General features: G+C 38.2%; 1 protein-coding gene across 2 annotated transcripts in view; it reads right to left on the bottom strand.

Annotated features, from left to right (window-relative positions):
* Window positions 1–566: 566 nt before the first annotated feature.
* The window catches only part of KIAA1958 (KIAA1958 ortholog), a 178,964-nt gene continuing 156,078 nt past the window's right edge, over window positions 567–23,452 (bottom strand). For both annotated transcript variants that reach the window (XM_033427434.2, XM_004269331.3), the window contains 2 exons: window positions 21,171–21,343; window positions 567–9,719 (listed from right to left, as the gene is read on the bottom strand). In XM_033427434.2, coding sequence (XP_033283325.1) covers window positions 8,913–9,719; window positions 21,171–21,343 — 980 coding nt within the window. In that variant the 3' untranslated portion in view covers window positions 567–8,912. The remainder of the gene's footprint in view (window positions 9,720–21,170; window positions 21,344–23,452) is intronic.

Here is a 23,452-nt window from a genome sequence, read left to right as displayed (position 1 = left end):
TTAAGAAATTATGGATGCCTCCTCTACATTTAAAAAAAAATCCAGAACAGTGAAAACACCAGGACACAGTTTTATTGCTATCTTTTGGAACGTACGGCTACACAGAAAATATTAAAAATTTCAATAAAAGCAACGTGTTTCTTGTCTAAGTAGTTAAAGTGAACAGACTTTTGTTAGTCACAGCCAAGCAGGAGGAGACCCTGGGAAAGGTTATAATTGGAGCTTTTCCAGAAGAGGCTCCTACCATCTGCAAGAGGTTTGCTATGCTTCAGAAGGAAAAACGAAGCAAACGCAAAGCAACCCATTCACTTTCGCATTTCTAAATTTAAAGTAAACATGCTGGTGTTGTTGAAATTTTAATTTCCAGTTTAAATTGTCATGACCACTTGGGGCACAGACAAAACCTTTATATGACCAGGAAGGAACTGAGCAAGGCCAATGACACTCAGTGTTCCTGTGTGTTTTCAAGTCTGTTCAGTGCAAGCAAATGAAAACCAAAAGAAAGCAACCCAGCTTTAGTTCTAACACTGATAACTGTAGACCCTGGAAGGAAGTAATTTAGTGGGTTTTTTTGTGTTTTTGTTTGTTTGTTTTTACTGCTTTTATTCCCTTACTATCTGAATTTAAACACAGTTCCATAAAACTTCAAGTATAGCTAAGGAAAGCACCTCACTGCCCCCAGCCAGCTTCCTGCTGTTGAAACTGAACTTTTCTGGCATTTGTATTCTAAAACAAGTTTCATTTCTCCTGATCTCTTGTTAAAACACAGATTCTATCTTCTGTAATTTTCTAATTTTGCACCTGTTGTTAGTTCCGAGTTTGGGAAGAGTGGAGAAGCACACAGGATGGCCTCCACAAGCTCTGGTCTAGGCTATCAGACACCAGGACGAACGTGGGGACCCCTTGCCTTTTCTCACTTGGAAGCAAGGGACTCTTTCAGGATAGTGTTTTAAATGGTAGTGGGGAAAACAGCAATTTAAACTTTATTTGTAGAAAAAAGTATCTGAATTTTCTATTTTTACTATAATGATCATGCATCACTTCAGTAATAAAAATAAAGAAACACAATGCTGTGAGGTGGCAATTGTTTTTAGGTCCATTTTCTTGTATTAGTTCAGCCCATTTTAAGTGAGGACTTTGGGCATTTGGGGAGATTTTTGTCTTCTCGCCATATTATCTATTTAAAAGCATACATCTTTCTTCCAGTGGGTAATGATCTGACACCCCACAGTCCCTTGAAATTATGATATTCAACAATAACAAAATTTAACCAAGCTTTGTAGGTTGCAGTATAATTTATCTTTTTAAGAATAGTACATAAATGGTTTACTTCAATGCTTGTCACAACTAAAAATAGTTTCCATATCTTTACACATAAAATGTGTATCAAATACCAAAGTCACAACTTTTCCCCTCAGAATTCTCTATCGTTTCCTGGCACTTGGTGCTATAGAGTAGAAGTCTGGAGCCAGAATGTTCTTTTGTTTTCTGATAGGCAACTTATTTCTGTCTGACTGAATGCCTACAGGATTTTTCATTCTTTATCCTTGGTAGTTTAAAATTTTGCCAGGAGGTGATTAGGTACAAGTCTCTTTCACTTGTTTTTTTTTTTTTTGGCCTGGAATGCAGTGAGACCTTTCAATCTAAATACACAGGTTTTTGTTTTGTTCAGGAAAGATTTCATTTTTATAGTCTAATGATATTTTTCTTAATATACTCCTTCCATCAGGAAAGCAAATATCAGTAATGTTAGCTAATGTTCTGTCTTCCAAATCCATTATCTTTCCCCTATTTTTATCTCCTGTTTCTTTTGAAAGAATGATAGGAAGAAAATCTCGTTTGTCCTTCACACTGATATATATATATATTTTTTTGGCCACATCCCGCAGCATGCGGGATTACTTCCCTGACCAGGGATCGAACCCGTGCCCCCTGAAGTGGAAGCGCGGCGTCTTAACCACTGGACCACCAGGGAAGTCCCACACTGAGTTTTTTATAAGCATCTGTATTATTCTTTTCTACTTCCAATGTGGATTTTAATCTGCTATTGTGTTTTTAGCTTCCTTGAAATCCTTCTTTCTAGTTTATCTTCTTTTTCATTTTATTCCGTTGCCTTTTTCTCTTAATCCATTCCCATTTTAAGATAACATACTATTGCTGCATAGAAGCAATTCTTCTGTTCCTTCAATTATGACAAAGAGAATCCTAAAATTTTCTTGTTTCTTGCAGTAGACTACTTTCAACTGTTCTGGAAGTTGTTCATTTTCCTTCATTCAGTCACATTTTTTTTTTTTTAATGCCGCATTTGTTTTCTCTATACTCATCCTTAAATGGTCCTTTCTCCTCAAACCCAGTATTTGCCTTTCATTTTGCTATCTGTCCACTTGAGTGTTTGTCAAATCCCTTTGTTGGATGCACAGGTTGAGGGTAAGAAGATGTACATATTTCCATGTCCAGTTTCTAGTTTAACACTTTTCTATTGAAGTGGCATCCTTTTCCTTTCTATTGTCTGGTTTTCTGGATCTCTGATCCAACACCATACATGAAAAATCACAATATTTGCATTTTCTGCTACTTGCTTATTTATTGTTTTTGTCCTCACCTAAAGGGCGTTTTTCTCAGAATGCACTATGCCTCCAACAGATCCTCTCTGCTTGCTGCTCACATTTTAGCCCTAGAACTTGGAGCTGGACTGAATGAAGAGGAGGTGGGTGGGGAGATGGGAGAGAGGGTGGGATAGAGAAGCTTTTCACTTTATAGTGTGGCATCTGGTTAAGAGAAAGGATAAGCCAGTTATTTTTCTGGCACCAGAGCTCTGAGTAAGGAGACTGACATGGTTAATGAGAACAAGTATTAAATATCTTTCAGATTTTCTATTTCACAGAACCTGTTTCATGAAGCAAAGCGAAAGAAAACAGTGAGCTACAACCTGAAAGGTTTTGTCTCACTTTACTTCCAAATGCCTTGTAAATTGTATTGATTCCTTCTAGATTCTAGAATTGAGAGGTGGCCTTCTTCTGGGTCTATATGAGTGTTTTTCTTGGAAGGCAGGAAGTCAATGGGGCCTTCTGCCAGACAGCTCCATTAATTAATTTTTTAAAATCCAAATCTTCCAGCTATGGTATGGAGGAAAGATTCTGGATTAATTTTCTAGTCCTGAATCTACTACTTATTGTCTTGCTGACCTTGGATGGGCCCTTTAATATCTCTGGGCTTCGATTTTCTTATTGGTAAAATGGGGGATTTTGATTAGGCTGTCTCAGAGTTACCTATAACCTTTTATTTTTTAAGCCTCAAAACAAAAAAATCCCCATGCCCTGATAAAGGAAAGAATAGAAAACAAATGACTAAATAAGTATATTTTGCTATGAGGTTGCTTTAGCCTAAAGATTATAAAAATCCTCTGACATCAAAATTAAAAGGTGAAAGCAAAAACCCTGAGCATGTAATTGTGATGTAGGCTAGGAAGTCCTTTACATTTTAAGCAATGATACCCATTCAAAACAGGTGCAGTTTGTAAACGACTTGACTTTTATTAGAATAAACTGGCATGAACATCTGCCCTTTAAGGTAGACAATAGATAATATGAGTTATTTATTGGATAAACACAGAAGGTTCTCAGTAGGCAGAAAATGTTATACTTATTCATAGAAAACCACCAGGCTTTCCAGGAACTATTGAATTATACCAATATATTGAATTAGTAAGAGAGTACATATAAGGTATGACACAGTATGGTTTGAGAAATGAAATATTTCCCAAACAAATAGAAACTGTTTAATTTTTTAAAAGCTCTGTGATAAATGGACCTCTTTGGGCCTGAAGAAGGCAGTTTAGTTTAATGCATTGAGCACTGTATTTGGAGTCAGAAGACCTGGGTTCAAACTTAAGTTCTCCAACTTCTTAGCTCTGTGAGACTTTGGGAAATTTACTTAACTTCTCTGAGCCTTGGTTTCTCAGTAAGTAAAATGGGAATAATTAGACCTACCCTGCAGAGCTGTTGTGAGAATTAAATGAGAATACGAGGAAGCTGTGCGAAAGCACTTACCACAGTTAGTGTTAGTCAAATCTGAATCTTCCAGAAACTTATTTGAACAAATCAGTAAAAATAACTACAGTTAAATGTAAATCAATTAAATCAGTTATTCTGACCATAAAATATTTAGGAGCCCATTCTCAGTGGGGGAGAGGGATCTATCTAATTGCTTTTAATAGTAATGGAAGCAATATGCATCTACATATAATCCAGTGAGTTTTCTTTTTGGTCTTAACAAGTATTTCCTGAAATTATTAATTTCCATATGAACTGCATTAGATCAACAATAAAGCACTTTAATTGAGCATAAAAATCTGATTCTCATCAACAATTAAAACATAGGGAACCTCTCTGGATTTCTTGGGCTATAAAGAACTAGAAGTACTCAAAATCATCATCAAAATAGGCAAACTTTGCCAGAAGGATGGGCAGCCTCCCTCAAAGGAGTTTTGGGAAATCCTATGATGTCAGGATACATGGATACAGAACACATAGGAACTTCCAGAGATAAGCTAGTTTTTCATTCCCCACAGCCTCCTCTTCTCTCAGAAAGGGAGTTCAGCCTTAGGTCATCACCAATCTCTCCCTTCACTCCTGTTTTTGCTTAGGTGATAATTTATATGGAAAAACACAACTAAGATTTTTACTTAAGAACTTTGCCTAAACAACTGAATGTTTTTCTCTTAAAACAGAGCATTAAAAATTCACCCCAAAAGTAAAAGCATTTAAAGATATACGTGAATTTGAAACTTTTGATGCATTCTTCGGTTCAGGGCTGTTTGTTAACAGTTTCTCAATATGTATGGGTCTTAACTTAGGCTAAATTGGAGCGCCCGAGGGAAAATGAGGTAACTCTTCTTTGAGATCGTCATCGTTTGCATTTCTTGCTGCCTAAAGTTAACTGGTTACTAGCTCAAGAACCCACTGTTAGCAATCCAGATTTCAACAAAAGCAACAAAGTGATGCTTGTTTGATAAGAGTAATATTTAAACATAAATATTTGTTTATTTAAGTGGTAACAATGTGGTTAGTGTTAGCCTAACCTGAGAAAAATAACATTCTGCTGCCTATAGAGATAGCAAAATAATTTAAAGAGCTGTCAAACTTAAAATTTCAAGAAAATTGTTATTCCTAAAGCAAGCGTTCCAATATAGCGAGAAGCACTCACTTAGGAGATTCAGTATATGATCTTGAGGAATTAGGAATTTTGCCTCCTAGTTTTGCCACTTCCTAACTACATGGCCTTGAGGAACTGCAGAAATGTAACATTATTCACTTTGGAGATGATCTCTTCCGATGATCTCCTTTCACAGCTGAGGAAAGTGAGACCAGCATTTACCAAGTGAGTAGAGAAGGCGCTGCCAGCCTGGTAATCTTCCTTCTGTAGCCAGAGGCTTCCGCTTCTACAGGAGGATTATTTTGTCTAGATCTTCTCCACAGCTGTCTATGAACATGCTGATAGGGTGGGTATAGCACGATGCTTTTAATGAGGTTGAATTAAAATAAAAATCAAAGTAACAGAGTTTCACACTTCTATAAACATTTGTCAGGGCAGATTAATACAGCATATAATCCAAGGAAAGCTGGGAAATGCCACATGACCGAGGAGACCATTTCTTTCACAACTTTGGTTAGGTTTTCCCATAATACTTCCCTTTGCAAACACACTAAACCATGGGAAAACTTTCTCCTAACGCCTCTCAGGGCTTCTCTATACTTTAATTGTTTTTGCTTATATCTGAGGTATCAGGGCTTGGAGGTGCTGGAGGTAGAATTTATGGGTATAAATGTGACCACATTATCAGGTTTGCTTTCCTCTTCAAGTTTAACAGTTTAAAGGAGAGAGAATCTCCATAATGGAAGGAATAAGTGGTATAGTGCAGATTAGGTGGATAATATTATTACTCTTACCGAAGGTTGTAACTAAAATAACTAAGATTTATTGCATAAATAATACTATGTGCCTGGTGCTCTGCTAAAGCCTTTATACTTCATTGAATCATACCCTTCAAGCTGATGCCCCCATCATCTCTGCTGGAATGAACTTCCAAGGGGAGACTGGCTAAATTCTGGGGAAGAGGTACCAGGCGAGCGGGGCTTCCTTTAGAGCAGGTGCAGAAGGTGCTGGGGGCAAGAGCTCACCCAAAGGACTCCCTGGGTCGTCCCATAACACCTACAGCACCACCATTCCTGAGGCAGAGCCACGGCCACTTGAGCCTCGGTGAATGTGCAAGTTCCCGGTATTCATTCCCACTTTTGAATACAAAAAACACTACAGGTAAGTAGAGAAAAAACTCTTAACCTCCCTCTTTCTTCTCTTGGGAATCTCCTCTCTCCTGGCTTAGGCCAAGAGTAGAAAACCCTGCAGTCCCCAGAGGGTATGGTTTACAGCTGGCCGAAAAGGCAGAACAACTGCCTTAACTCTGAAGCCCAACAAGAACTAGCTACTCTGCCCACCTTCAGATCCTCTGAGCATGGACACACCATATAGATGGATAGGTGCTTCACCATATTAGCAGGTTTACTAGGTGTTATCACATATAAACTTAAAGTGTGTGTGTGCATACACACATACACATCTACACACAAATATATAATAGACAAAGTACCTATACAGTGGGTGGCACAGGAGGCATGCAATGAATGGCATTTAGGATGCTGAGATGCGATTCTTTCCTTCCATCAGGTATCACTGGAGATTCTACCTCCTGACTTTGATTATAATCATTCACTTCAGAACTCTGAGGGTTGAAAGTCCATCAAATAGGTGATAAGCGACAAACCTGAGGCAGAGATTGTTATTCAGCTGATAAAAAGCCACTATCAACAGAAAGATTACAGCCTCTGGATCAGTTATTGCTACTTTTGGAAATGTTAAAATCTGAAAAGATCCCAGTGATATCTAATGGCAATTTCTTCTTGAATCGATTTAAAATAAAAATGGAGGTTTTATTAATTAAGCTGCAGGCCCTGCCCCGTAGTTCACATAGGTTATATTTCTGTTTAAGTGCAGTACTGACAAGAAAAACCACCATGTGCTTTCCTCAAACAAAATTTCCTTTGGGTGTTCACCCACTAAAGGAAACTGTACCTCGTGTTTCGTGTCTCTTTTAATCAAAACCTTAAAATCCCTATAGGAAACTACAACAGAACAGTGTGCAATATCAAGTCATAACACTGCTTATTAAATATTACCTGTTATTTATATACAGATGGAGACATACCAAAGTTAATCTACATTCAGGAAAGATCAACTAGTAAACGAAATAAATGTGCAGGAACTAAAAAGGGAACAACATTAAACCTTAAGGCAGCATTGGTTGAGTCTTCTCTGGTAAAGGAAGTATGATATATTTCAATGACCAGTGAATGATTTTTTAAAACAATTAAAATAAATACTAAAATAATGTTTTGAAAAAGAAATAGGGCTGATTTTAGGACTCCTACAAAATGAATGTATACTAGACTTTCAACTGTGGACTGGAAAACATACACAGGAACAAAATGGTATGAAGTTGTAGCAGTCTTTCCTCAAATACAAAATAAAGATTCCCTAGAAATTATTATTATTATTAATTAGTCCTCTTTGGGCTCCTTTTTCACTTATTCAGAGCAGTTATTATAACATTCTGTTAATGTTTGAATGACAAGTGGTCAGATTTAATCTCACCTGAGTGAAATGATTTCAAACTACACTGATAACCTATCATCATGGTCTGATTTTTCAACTCTGTGCTTGTTGCTGGGTTTGCTTACCTGGTAGGTTGCCTACATCCTCGTGTCCCAAGCATTGGTGCCAACCTAAAATGATGAGATCTCTTGTGGCTGAAAGAGTCATACTTTGACAAAAATATTTCAAAACTCTTTAATAAACATGTTTTGGAATTTGTTTTCTTTGCAGCTTGTTCTGTTGGATTTTCCTGGTTACGCCTGAAAATGACTTTCAGTTGTTTTACAGTCCAGTGCTATATGCTGGAACAACTGTATGACACAAGGAACAGATGAAAAAAAACAAACTCTAAAAAAACGAAAATAGCTTTCACATGACGCTGAGAAAGAAAACGTAGGCACTTCTGCTTCAGGAGGTTTTTCACGTTTTGATCGCAGACCGCTTTTCCAAGACACTTTCTCTACTACTAGAAATTCCCTCATTGTACAAACCATCTAGTTCATCGGAAACCTTGTTCTCACAAGCACCGTTTGGTGCATTAATCTTTTCTCATAAAACTGTCTCCACTGATGCAGAGGTCAAGTCCTCCCAGGGCTGAGAGCAGTCCCCACTTTCCTATCAGCGTGACTGAGCGTAGCTCCACGACCTTCCATCAACCAAGGCTGCTTGCTCTGCAGGACCCAGTTATCCATCAACAAAACATAAGGAGGAGTGCCAGGTGCCATTTTTCTCCTGGAAATAGTTAACACGTCTGCCTCTCCCTTCCTAGCTCCTCACTGTGAGTGTAATTCCACAAAGTGTGTATAACATTCTAAAGCTACTAGGCTACTGGGATTTTTTTTTTAATGACTACTTAAACGGTTTTCTTCCCCACTCCCTTTTATTTTTTTTGAGAAAATCTGTGCTAAAAAGGCACTAGATAAAATGAACTTCCTCACTCTTGTGTATGTAGTAATTTATACAGTGCATTAGACTCTATAATTTAACAAAGGTGACACACATCTGGATAAAACATCCTAAAGATTCATCTACTTTCAGTTAAAAAAACAAATGCAAAGTCAAAGAAATAGGAAGTCCCACTGACAGGGACCAGCCTGACCATGAAATCACGGTCATCCCTGCCACCTCAGAACTCTGGCCTTGGCTGCGGGGGGAGCGCCCCCCCTGCCAGGTGTGTTGGGTGGTGGCCGGGACCCAGGGGAGACTCACTGGCAGCAGCTGTGGGAGCCAAGCCTCCTGGAGACCTGAGTAAATGAGACGAAGGTGAAGTTCTCACAGTTTTCCAGCTTGACCTTCTTGGCTAAGTTCGGGACAATTCCCCGAAGAGACCTCAGTCCCATCCTCTGTTCCTCGTACCACACGCTGCCCATGTCTGTGGCCTCCTTCCTGGCAGTAAGGTAGAAAGGGGACTTGGCCTCCATCTGGGTGGGTGGTCGGTGGATGTACATGTACTTGTAGAGGAGGCAGTAAGGGCACTGTTTGTGTCCCCTGGAATGCTCATGGTAGATCTTCCCGTGGCACACTCGAGTGGAACCACTCCGACTCTCCCGCTTGACACTGTCTGTCCGGGCGAAATAGGGCTGGTTCTGTGGGTCTTTGAGCAGCTCGATGTCACCATACATCAGATCAGCATGCTCCTGCAGCGTCCGCATATTCAGGTATTGGCTGTTGTACTTGACCACGGTGGACAGAAGGGTGATGGGGCTGTCATCCCCCAGACACCCTGCCTGCCACATCTCCTCCTCATCAGAGAGGGAGAAGTAGACGATGTTGCGAGAACGGGCACCTGACATCCCTGCCTTACTCAGCACCCACAGCTTCTCCTTGAGCTTCTTGGTGGAGGAGCTGAAGGTGCTGCTGGTGATGGAGAAGCCCACGCCCGCATTCTTCAGGATGCGGTCCAGGCCTCGGCGGATGGCGTGCAGCGACGTGGCCAGGAAGTCTGAGCCGTCGCTCTTCTTAACGGTGACATAAAAGTTCTCGAGCAGCTCGTTCAGCTTCACTGCAGGGATCTCAAATGAGACAAACACTGAGGTTACAAATTTGCGGACACCCAAGTAGCCAGACCCCTCCTTCCTTCTCCTGATCCTCACCAGGGGCTGTATTTTGCAGAGCCCTCTAGAGGGCTGCCTTCTTAGCATGATATAGTGGAAAAAACAGTGAATTTCACGCTGGAAGATCTAGGTTCCACACTGGGCTCCACTTAGTCCCTTTAAACCTCAGTGTTCTAAGCAAACAGGATGGGAGATAATAATCATACCTTCTCAAAGAATTATTGTAATGCTTAAATAAAGTAGTGGACATGAAAGGGTTTGTAAATAGTAATGAACACACATACACACAACATATATATATATATATATATATATATATATATGTAATTATTTTTATTTTTATTATTGGCCTTGTAACTTTCACTGTTCCTCTCTGGAAAGCCCTTTCGTCTCTTTTCTAGGATATCATTTCCTTCCCTCCCCTTCAATAAAATTCAGCCATCCTCTTTGAAGAATTCCTGAACTAAACTTATCGAGCTCTGAATCATTCCGACATTACTTTCCCTGATCTCTGCGTGTACTTGGTGCTGAAGGGAAAGATGACTCACATGTCCATTTTGCACAGCAAGTTAATGCCCCTTGATTCTTCACTTGAATTTATCTGAATAAGTCTGGAAATATTTCTGACTTAACGATCGACAGGGCTTCAATGTCAGTATTTGTTCAAAAGATATGAAAGACTTAATGGTTATACTGACAATTAGAGAGTGCTCCTTATTTAGGCATGGCAGGAGGAGGAAGGTTGGTGGGTAAGAAAGCTTTACTTTCAAGAGGGAGCCATAAAGATAAAACCAGACCTTGCTCATAGTCAGTTTAGGTTGAGTACACATTCTAGGACAAAAGATAGTCTCAATAAGAGATGTTTTAAAAGTAGAAACTGTACAGGTAACACTCATTCTTCTAATAGCCCTTGGGTCAAAGAGGAAAATAAAAACTGAATTATAGATTAAAAATGAGGCCAACTGAAAACATTACATATCAAAATGTATGAGGTGTTGCCAAATATACTCCAATAACACCACAGTCTTAAACTCCTTTGTTAGAAACTTTATTAAAAATAAGCGAACACTATTCAACACAAAAGACTAGAAAAAGTAAATCAAATTCAAAAATAGAGTGAATCAATAAAAATAAAACAAATTAATGAACTGGAAAAGATATAAATTGGTATAGATAAAAAATGAAAACATGTAATCTTTGAGAAGACGTATAAAGTTGACAAACTTCTAGCAAATATGATAGAAAGAAAGAGAGAGAAAGAAGAGGAAAGGAAATATAATATAAACAATATTAGGAATGAGAAAGACCATAACTACAGAAAATGAATAAAGAATATGAAAGAATATCATAAACTTTATGCATATTAATTTGAAAATATAAATAACCTGAACAATTTTCTAGCAAAATATAAATTACCAAAGTTGGTTCAATAAGAGGTAAGAGATCTGAAGAGCCCCAAACAAAAGAAGAGAATGAAATGACTGTCAAAGATGTATGTCACTCATAAAGAGATGGCGTTATGGAGTTGATTCAGCTTTTCTTTTGTATGTAAACAGTTTTGGAGCACAGGAAAAATAAGCGTTCTTCATTTTTTTTCTAATCCAAATATAGTAGATATTATACCAAAGACGCAAGAGGGAGGAGATATGGGAACATATGTATATGTATAACTGATTCACTTTGTTATAAAGCAGAAACTAACACACCATTGTAAAGCAATTATACTCCAATAAAGATGATTAAAAAACCCCAACAAAGTATATGAATATAAATGTAAACTGCTCTAAGTAAAGTACTAGTGATTTCCACTTTGCCCAGCACCAATGTAAAACAAAATGTACACACGTTAGAACCATGCGAGCAAGGGCATGGCTCTGATATGCACAAGTAGCAGTTAACATGGTACCAGCAAAATGAGGGCTGCCTATATTATCAAATTCAGGACTGCAGGAAAGCAATCTACATCGAGACCAGTAGGGATTATCAGAGTATAAGGATGATTCAATAGTAATAAATACTTCAATATAATTGACTCATTTATATATTAAGGAGAAAAAATATGAAGCTGAAAATTACTGAAAAATTATTTGAAAGAATATGCTATCCACTTCAAATTTTCAAAATGCAAATTAAATTTAGATTGGAAGAAAAAATATCCTCTTACTATAACGAAGAGTATTTAACAGACATGAACTATAAAAATTACACTCAAGATGAATCAAAACTACAATGAGGTATCACCTCACACCAGTCAGAATGACCATCATCAAAAAATCTACAAACAATAAATGCTGGAGAGGGTGTGGAGAAAAGGGAACCCTCTTGTACTGTTGGTGGGAATGTAAATTGATACAGCCACTATGGAGAACAGTATGGAGGTTCCTTAAAGAACTAAATATAGAACTACTATATGACCCAGCAATCCCACTACTGGGCATATACCCTGAGAAAACCATAATTCAAAAAGAGTCATGTACCACAGTGTTCACTGCAGCTCTATTTACAATAGCCAGGACATGGAAGCAACCTAAGTGTCCATCGACAGATGAATGGATAAAGAAGATGTGGCACATATATACAATGGAATATTACTCAGCCATAAAAAGGAACGAAACTGAGTTATTTATAGTGAGGCGGATGGACCTAGAGTCTGTCATACACAGTGAAGTAAGTCAGAAAGAGAAAAACAAATACCATATGCTAACACATATATATGGAATCTAAAAAAAAATGGTTCTGAAGAACCTAGGGTCAGGACGGGAATAAAGATGCAGATGTAGAGAATGGACTTGAGGACATGGGGAGGGGGAAGGGTAAGCTGGGACAAAGTGAGAGAGTGGCATGGACATATATACACTACTACCAAATATAAAATAGATAGCTAGTGGGAAGCAGCCGCATAGCACAGGGAGATCATCTCGGTGCTTTGTGTCCACCTAGAGGGGTGGGATAGGGAAGGTGGGAGGGAAACACAAGCGGGAGGAGATATGGGGATATACGTATATGTATAGCTGATTCACTTTGTTATAAAGCAGAAACTAACACACCATTGTAAAGCAATTATACTCCAATAAAGATGTTAAAAAAAATTACACCAAGATGAAAACATTAGAATCTTTTTTATGAAGTCAGGAATAGGATGAGAATGATGAGTATCATTGCTATTATACAACAATGCTCTGAAGATTCTGGCCAACCAAGTAAGACAAGAAAAAGAAATTACACACACACACACACACACACGTATGTATGTATATATGCATATAGGAAAGGAAAAAGACAAAACATAATTGTTTTCTGATAATCTAATTGTTGGTCTAGGAAACTCCAAGAGATTCAGTCGAAAAGCCATCAGAAAGAATAAATAGGGTAGCTGCATACAAAATATAAAAAGCAATAGTTTTCTTACATACCAGTAAAAACCAGTTAACATAACTTCCCAATAATCATGACACCCAAAACTCATCTGGTTTCAGATTTTTATGCTGTCACTTGCAACTCCCTACTTGCAGGTGTTAACTTCTCTTTGTATTAGCTGGGACTTGTGTGGTTGCAAGAGAGAGACCAAACTTGAAAAAGCCTTGGCAAAGAGGGATATCAGAAATAGTGGATTTCAAGGCCATCAGGGCTCCACCTCTCACCTCTGCTTCTCTGTACAGAGCTGCTTTCTTTATGTAGCCACTTAGCACTCCCCAAGGGTTATATCTTACAGCTTCAGGTACTGGCAAGAGTCCAACTCTCACTTTCAGTAGAAAAAAAGTCTAAAGGAAGGATTCTGACTGGCCCAAACAACCAACCAAAAGGTGGGCCACTGTACTAACATAATGGCTTCTGCAATAACCATGGGGATTGTAGGAGAAGAATGGTTCCTTAAATAAGGGGTGCTGAGCAGAAAATCGTACTACCTTAGTGTTTAAAAACAAAACAAAACAAAACAACTAACCTCTGATAGCTTCCTTTTGCCCTTCAGATAAGTTCCAAACTGTTTACCTTGTATGCAGGCCTTTACAATCTGCTTCCACCCTATGGTAGATTGTTTGCAAAGACAGCCACAACCATCTCTCCCCTCCCTGTTCTTAACACCCCTTTGCAAGGTGACTCTGCTGCTCCTCCCATCAGGAAGTAGAATCTATTTTCCCACCCTTGGAATCGAGGCTGGCCATGAATTAATTTGGCCAATAGAATGTGGTAGAAATAACAATGTGTGAATTCCAAACCTAGGCTTCAAGGGGTTCTGTTTTCATCTTACAGGTTCTTACAGGTTTGCCTCCATTGTCGTAGTACACGATGTTGCCATGTAAGGAAGCCCAGTTAGACCTCAGGAACGTGTGACTCAGAGACAAGCTGCCTCCCATCTAATATACAGATGACTGTACCCACATGAGTATCCCAAGTGAGACCAGTAGAAGAACCACTTCTAGCTGAGAAAGCCCCGTATCATCATGAGCAAATAAAATGAATGTTCTGTTAAGCCACTAAGTTTTGGGGTGGTTTGTTATGCAGCCACAGATAACTGATACACACCCTATTTCTCTAGCTTAATCTTTTGTTCTCTTTATACTCTGTTTTCCAGCTTCACTGAACTTTGTGACATTCGTAGGAACCACAGGGCTCTTTCATGCTTCCAAGTCTTTGCATATGCTATTTCCTCTGCCTAGAATGTTTTTTCTTCTAACCTTCTCTATTTGGAAAACCTCTATTCCTTGTTTCAGATCTAGCTCAAATTCTGCTGCCTATATAAAAGGCTTCTCCAGCTTCCCTAAGCAAAGTTACTCTCTCACCTGGGATCCCAAGGCACTTAACTTAAATTTTATTATGGCCCTCTCCATATTGCACAGCCTTTTATCTATTTATATGTCTGTCTCTCAAAGTGGACTGAAAGCTTCTTGAATGCAAGAATGACATCTCATACATGACTGGTTCTTCATGCTGAAGACCCTACCAGAAGGCCTGAAATGTATTATAGATACCCAATGAACTGATAAACATGGGTTAAAGCAATGAATTAACCCCGGAGTCAGGAGAACCAAAGCTGACTTAGGGTGCAGAACCCTAAGAATCAAGGAGAACCCTTGACTATACCACAAGTTTCAAAGAAAAATCACAGCAAAAGCAATTCCTGAAGAAATGTCAAGTCACAAAATGTATATTCTTTGTACACAAGAAACCGTTCATTCTGGCCCATGTTGCCTGCCTCCTTAGTTTTCTCAGACTGAGTTTTGGTTGATAATTATTCCTCGAGGTCTTAAATTGTTACGAAGACATTGCAGGAAAGTATTTTCCTTCATGAGCCACTCTGAACATCAAATTCACCATGGATTAAAAATTGGGCTTTTTTTTTTTTTTAATTGGCTGCACCAGGTCTTAGTTGTAGCACACAGGATATTTAGTTGCAGCATGCACGTGGGATCTAGTTCCCTGACCAGGGATCGAAGCTGGGCCCCCTGCATTGGGAGCGCAGAGTCTTAACCGCTGGAGCACCAGGGAAGTCCCCAAACTGGGCTTTCTTGATGTGAAAATGACCAAAGAGAAGTAAGAGGTTGTCATGGGGCAGATGACTCCAGGTGGGAAAGAGCAGTATAAGAAGACTGACTTGCTTGGCAAATCCCAAAGTTCTGGAACTATGTAGCAATCCTTGGCAACTGAAAGGATTAGACAAGTAAAACCAAGAATTACTTTGGGGAATGCCTCAAACTCCCCTTTGTGATAATCTTGACTAGGGGATGAAGAAAGTGGAGAAAATGCTTGTGAACTACAAGTACTCTAATAGGAAAAAAAAATGAATCTTGAAGTAACCATTGCTGACAACAAAAATGACTTCATTTTTGCAGTTACTAAATTTCACTTTATTGAGAAAGACAGGTATTGAACTTCAAGATGCTGTATTTTCTGAGTGAGGCTAAGGAATATGTAGATCAATGAGACAGCAACTTTGAGGGAGATGTATCAGTGAGGATTAGGTCACACTTATGAAGAAAAAAATACCATGTGGAACACACATAGTAGATCACAGAGTGATGAGAGTGTGAGACTGGCAGGGTACACTCTGCTAACTTAGATGACATTTTGAAGTCTGATTTGACTCTTTGCTTTCCTCCTTGAAAAAATAACTAAATTTGAGGTTTACCAGCTGCCAAATAATGATAAACAGCTGTAACCTAGCTTGTTTGCTGCTAGCTATATCTATCTTTAAAGACACACTTAGACTAAAAATACCTTGCACTGAGACCAAAAAATGAGATTAAGACTATGGTCCCTGATGCCACAATTCCTTCTTTTAACAAAAATACTGGCTAATGCTCTAAGAGACTGGCCTCTTTCTTAAGAATTTAATCATTAAAAATATTTAAGTGGCCCATGTGAGACAGAGGATTGAAATATATCTTCTTCCTCATCCATCATTCCTCCAAACAACACAGGTGAAACTAGAAGTGATGATAAGGCACACCCAACTGGACAATCGAGACATTTTCACCACCTGAGATGTATATGTTACCTATGCCATGAAGGTTATGCGGAAATGGGGCTCTTTTCATGGATTCCTGCAGGGAAATGTAAAGTTTCCCAGTAACGGACAACTGTCTTCATAGTGACTTCACAAAGTCTGGAAGACAAGATCCTCTGACCTAGAAAAGGTTAAGGTTAGGGGCTGAAGACATGGTGATGAGGGTCTATGAGAATAGATGAATTTTAAAATTATTATTAATAAAGGTGAAATTGTTACATTTTAATAGATTTATTTGCTTTTTTATTGTGGTAAAATATACATAATATAAAATTTACCATCTTAACCATTTATAAGTGTACCATCCATTGTCATTAAGTACATTCACAATGTTGTGCAACCATCATCACTACTCATTTCCAGAACTTTTTCATCATTCCAAACAGAAACTGTACTCAGTATACCATAACTACATTTCTTCCCCCGTCAGCCCCTGGTAACCTCTATTATACTTTCTGTCTTTACGAACTTGCCTATTCTAGGTACCCTACATAAATGGAATCATACATATTTGCTCTTTTGTGTCTGACTTATTTTACTTAGTATAACACTTTCAAGGTTCAGCCATGCTGTAAGCATGTATCAGTACTTCGTTTCTTTTCACTGACAAATAATATTCCATTGTATGGATATGCCACGTTTTGTTCATCCAAATGATGGACATTTGGGTTGTTTGTACATTTTGGCTATGGTGAATAATGCTACAACAAATATTTGTGTACAGGTTTTTGTATAGATATATGTCTTAAATTTTCTTGAGTATATGCCTATGAATGGAATTGCTGGGTGAGAGTAACCCTATGTTTAACTTTTGGGGAACTTCCAGACTTTCCAAAGCAGTTGCATCATTTTGCATTCCCACCAGAAATGTATGAGGGTTCCAATTTCTCCACATCCTCATCAACGCTTGTTATTATCTGTTTTTCTTTTTTTTATCCTAGTCTTCCTACTGAATGTGAAGTAGAATCTCATGTGATTTTCTCTTGCATTTCCCTGCGGTCTAATGAGCATCTTTTCACGTGTTTATTTTCGTCATAATAATGGTTTAATGTCCTTGTCTGCTAATTCTAAAATCTGTGTCAGTTCTGGGTTGGTTTTGATTGATTCATTCTTTAAGTGATATATTGATATTTTCTTGCTCCTTTGCATGTCTGGAAATTTTTGTTTAGTTGCCAGAGATTGTGAATTTTATTTCTTGGGTTCTGGATATTCTTATATTCCTATAAATATTCTTAAGGTTTGTTCTGGGACGTAGTTAAGTTACTTGAAAACTGTTTGACCCTTTTGGGTCTTGCTTTTTCTTAATTAAAAAAAAATTGAGATATAATTACCATATGACACTATATCAGTTTCAGGTGTATAACATAATATTTTGATATTTGTATATATTGCAAAATGATTACCACAATAAATCTAGTCAACACCCATCACCACACATAGTTAAAAATTTTTTTTTTGCAACGAGAGCTTTTAAGATCTACTCTCTTAGCAACTTTCAAATATACAGTACCGTGTTATTAACTATACCCATCATGCTGCACATTACATCCCCAGGCCTTTTGACCACCTTCACCCATTTCAACACTGCTCATTCCCAGCCTCTAGTGACCACCAATCTGTTCTTTGTAGCTAGGAGGATTTTTGTTCTTTGTTTTTAGATTCCACATATAAGTGAGATCATATGGTAATTGTCTTTCTCTGTCTGACTTATTTCATTTAGTATAATGCCCTCAAGGTCCATCCATGTTGTTGCAAATAGCAAGATTTTCCTCCTTTTTATGGCTGAATAATATTCCACTGTATCTATACACCACATATTCTCTGTCCATTCATCCATCTATGGATACTTGGGTTGCTTTTATGTCTTGGCTATTGTAAATAATGCTGCAATGAACACAGGGGTGTATATATCCTTTTGAATTAGTGTTTTCGTTTCCTTTAGATAAAGGATCGCATGATAGTTCTATTTTTAATTTTTTGAGGAACCTCCATACTCTTTTTCTATAGTGGCTGCACCACTTTACATCTGCTCCAGTAGTGCACAACAGTTCCCTTTTCTCCACATCCTTACCAACACTAGTTAACTCTTGTCTTTTGATAACAGTCATCCTAACAGATGTGAGGTGATAGCTCCCTGCGGTTTTGATTTGCATTTCCCTGATGATTAGTGATATATAGCACCTTTCCATGTAGCTGGGTCTTGCTTTTAAGATTTGTTGGGTAGGGTTAGAGCAAAGCTCAGTCTGTGGCTAATTATTCTCCACATTTGATGCAAGACCTTTCTAAAGTCTCTACCCCACGAATCCTGAGGTTTTTCCAGTCTGACTGGTGGGAAGAGGTACTGTTTCCAGTTCTGTGTGAGCTCCAGGTACTATTACCTCTGATTCTTTCAGGCATCTATTTTTTTTTTTTTTTTTTGGCCAGCCTCAGGTAGTTTCCTCACATGCAGATGTTGATCAGTACTCAGCTGAATATTTGAGACAGAATAGCTTCAGTTCTTTCACGTTCTCTTTCTGTGTAGCTCTCTACTTTCGAATATTCTGTTATGACAATTCTAGCCACCTGGGTCTCTCTGGACTCAGTTCCATTTCCTCAACTCAGCAAATCTGCTGGGCTCTTCCTGCATGCTCCCTCCCTGCACCACAGCCCTGTAGACTGTTTCAAGGCAGCAAGCTGGGGCACATGTAAGGCTCACCTTGTTTCCCATCTCAGAGATCACTGCCCTTCTTTGTGTATTATATAATACCTTGAAAAACATTAGTTATATCATTTGTCTGTTTTTTGGTTGTTTCTGGCAGGAGAGTAAATCTCCTCCAAATTGGTTGGAAGTGAAAGAATTAACTGATTTTTCTCCTGGGCATGGGTTATATGTTCCCACTTCTTCCTATGTATAGTAACTGTTGATTGTATGCTAGAAATTGTGAATTTTACATTATTAAATTCTGGATTTGTCTTATCTTTTCAATGTATGCTATAACTTCTTTCTAGTTGTTCTCATGTCCTCAGCCGCCCTGAGCTCTGATTTCTGTCTCCCCTCAACTCAGCAAGATTGCCAGGCTCAGTTTGGGCTCCCCTCCCTTTAATGCAGTTTAAAAATTGTCTCCAGGCAGAAAGCCTGAGAGGTGGTCAAGCAGCCATCTTAGGGATCAAGTCCTGTGCTGCCTGTTCTGTAGGAAGAGTTATTTCATTATATATTATGCCCAGCTTTCTAGTTGTTACAGCAGGAGAGCAATTCTGGACCCTTCTATTCCCTTATGGCCACAAGTGGAAATTTCAATTTATTTTCTAATCTGCTGGATCATTTTGATTAGTATGTTGTTGCTTTTTCATTTTTATAATTCTTTTCATTCTTTGAACAAACATTTCATACATCCTTAACCTATAATCTACTATCTAAAGTCCCTGGTGTCTAAATCTGTTCTTTGTTGTTTCTATTCATTCTCATTCATGGTGATTTATTTCCTTAAGTGGATAGTGATTTTTTTTTTTTTTAATGAGCACACATTTAGTTGGTCTTAATCTGTGAAATATCTGAGCACCTATATTTTGGATGTTTCCCTTCAAAGATTATTAGCATATGACTCTGCAAGGAGCCAGGGTGCTGACCAAGAACTTCTTTAGACACTTTCAGGGTCTGCTCCTCAATCAAGGATTCTTCAGTTTAGCTCCCTGCCTCTTCCCTTCTTAATGATGTTATCAGCATAAGCCCTGAGGAAGAGCCCTGCCTTTCATACGTGCTTACTGCTCACACTGCTCCTGTTTTGATCCTGTGGATGGCTCCCTTTCTTTCTGCAAGTACAGCAGAAAGGCCCCTCACAGTATCTAGGGCACCATGCTGCCAGAAGTAGAAACCTGGATTTCCTATTTCATCTCTTGTTGGTGCCCTAAACACATCACCCAAACCTGGAGATGTCACCTGCCCTTGCGCTTCAGTTATGACTTCTATTTGCAATATCTTTGAATCTATACTTCCAGCTTTAACATTTCCCCCATGTTTTAAGTCCCACCTTCCCAAATGCTTATTCGACATAACCATCTGGTAGACATCTCTATTATCTAAACTCAACATATCCAAATCAAAATACATCTTTCTGTTCTGACTCTACAAGTCCAAGAAATTTCCCTTCTATTCACAACCCTCAAACATTTCAAGTTGGAAGAGATTCTAAGGGTTCATTTTACAACTGGGGAAATTGAGGACCAAGAATACTAAATACATTTTTGCTCATCACCTCCAATTAATTGCTCTATAATATTATGTTTCTTATGTTCCTTCCTGTTCAAAAAAACTCAGTGTTTCCCTTTCACCTAACCCTTAAGACATTTGCAGATCTTATGGTCAGAGTGTTTTTATTATAACGGTCCCTTCTCTGCTGCCCGCCCCCCCAATAATCCTTCAAATAAAATCTCTCCTTACAAACAAACACAAAAACAAAACAAAACTTCAATGGTTTCCCAACATTCACTGGATGTTGTCAAAATCCAGTTTTATAGTCCACTACTCCCATATATGAAACCTCTGGTGCAGGCAAGTGGGTCTATCCCTCTAAATTTTACTCTTCCTTATGTGACTCAGCCTAGAAGACCGTTGTCTTCAATTCTGTTGAAACCCTACCTCTCCCTCAAAATACAGTTTAAATATCAATTCCTTTGCTAGTCTCAACAAACTGAAATTAATTTCTCCATCTGAATATTTTTGGCATTTCTGATCTATAAATTCCGAGAACACGTATTAAATTCTGTTTTGTACTGTGGACATATTTCTTTCTATTTTATGGTCTTTCAAAGTTTCCTCAGGCAGAAAGTACCTGTTCCGTGTTCCCCACAATACTTAGCACAGTGCCTGGCACATGGAAGCTCAGTGAAGTTGACCAAAAGGAGAAGTAAACTTAAGGGTTTCTTACCTTGGTGATGTCTGTGTGATCTTTGAGCCCATTGGTCATACACCAATATCGCCACACATTCAGGGCATACCGTGTTGCTTTGGTCGTATTTGGGCTTACTGCACTGGTACACAGATCATTCAAGTCATCGTTCATATTAAATACAGGAAATTTGTTGAGCTTAGTAGAATAGGCTAGAAACAAAAACAATAAAAGGCATTAAAATAATTTGCCATTCCCTCCTTCACAGAATTGTATCTTTGGATCATGTTAAATAGGAGAAAACTCCTAAGAGATATAACACGTTAAAAAATGAAATTTCTATCAAGTATACATAAATTAGAATAAATACAGTAGGGAACAATGTTTATAGCATGAAATCGATATAGTAACCATGCATTTAATCCCAACAATTTTGCCATATGTATTAACTGATATACTAATGCAGGCATTACAATAATAGAAGGGAAAAAATGAATGCAGAAAAACAAAGAATGTTCTATCTAAAATTTTCACTGTAAAAAAATAGCATTTATGTTAACAACAACGACAAAAGGATAGAAAGAAAGGAAGACAAGTTATACATCCTTTCTCTTTTCCTTAGCACATGAAGAGCTGTTACTTCTCTGCCACATATAGTCTCAAATATCTTATTTGTCATCCTGGACAGTGCTGAATTAAATGGTATTAGCATATTTCTTTATTTCTTTTCACAAATTGATAAAGAGAGAGAGATTTCAACCCTGACTCCACAACCCATCAGCTAGCTTAGAGTCAGAATGGAAGGTCAAGTAGAATATCAGGGAAAGAGTGGGATACTCCAGAGAGGCTCACATTGTCTCAGAGGAGAGCAAACAGATTTTAAATTGCAATTGTCGCTGCAGCCTGTGGATCAAAAACCACATTCACAGAAAGATAGACAAGATGAAAAGGCAGAGGGCTATGTACCAGATGAAGGAACAAGATAAAACCCCAGAAAAACAACTAAATGAAGTGGAGATAGGCAACCTTCCAGAAAAAGAATTCAGAATAATGATAGTGAAGATGATCCAGGACCTCGGAAAAAGAATGGAGGCAAAGATGGAGAAGATGCAAGAAATGTTTAACAAAGACCTAGAAGGATTAAAGAACAAACAAACAGAGATGAACAATACAATAACTGAAATGAAAACTACACTAGAAGGAGTCAATAGCAGAATAACTGAGGCAGAAGAAAGGATAAGTGACCTGGAAGACAGAATGGTGGAATTCACTGCTGCGGAACAGAATAAAGAAAAAAGAATGAAAATAAATGAATACAGCCTAAGAGACCTCTGGGACAACATTAAATGCAACAATATTCGCATTATAGGGGTCCCAGAAAGAGAAGAGAGAGAGAAAGGACCCGAGAAAATACTTGAAGAGATTATAGTCGAAAACTTCCCTAACATGGGAAAGAAAATAGCCACCCAAGTCCAGGAAGCACAGCGAGTCCCATACAGGATAAAAGGATAAACCCAAGGAGAAACATGCCAAGACACATAGTAATCAAACTGGCAAAAGTTACAGAGAAAGAAAAATTATTGAAAGCAGCAAGGGAAAAATGACAAATAACATACAAGGGAACTCCCATAAGGTTAACAGCTGATTTCTCAGCAGAAACTCTACAAGCCAGAAGGGAGTGGCATGATATACTTAAAGTGATGAAAGGAAAGAACCTACAACCAAGAATACTCTACCCAGCAAGGATCTCATTCAGATTCGATGGAGAAATCAAAAGCTTTACAGACAAGCAAAAGCTATGAGAATTCAGCACCACTAAACCAGCTCTACAACAAATGCTAAAGGAACTTCTCTAAGTGGGAAACACAAGAGAAGAAAAGGACCTACAAAAACAAACCCAAAACAATTAAGAAAATGGTCATAGGAACATACATATCGATAGTTAACCTTAAATGTGAATGGATTAAATGCTCCAACCAAAAGACACAGGCTTGCTGAATGGATACAAAAACAAGACCCATATATATGCTGTTTAAAAGAGACCCACTTCAGACCTAGGGACACATACAGACTGAAAGTGAGGGGATGGAAAAAGATATTCCATGCCAATGGAAATCAAAAGAAAGCTAGAGTAGCAATACTCATATCAGATAAAATAGGCTTTAAAATAAAGAATGTTACAAGAGACAAGGAAGGACACTACATAATGATCAAGGGATCAATCCAAGAAGAAGATATAACAATTAGAAATATATATGCACCCAACATAGGAGCACCTCAATACATAAGGCAACTGCTAACAGCTCTAAAAGAGGAAATTG

This window comes from Orcinus orca, chromosome 6 (genome assembly GCF_937001465.1).
Source record: "Orcinus orca chromosome 6, mOrcOrc1.1, whole genome shotgun sequence".
In the NCBI taxonomy this organism is placed as follows: domain Eukaryota; kingdom Metazoa; phylum Chordata; class Mammalia; order Artiodactyla; family Delphinidae; genus Orcinus; species Orcinus orca.
Note: the sequence above shows the minus strand (reverse complement) of the source record. Positions and strands in the feature narration are given on the sequence as shown.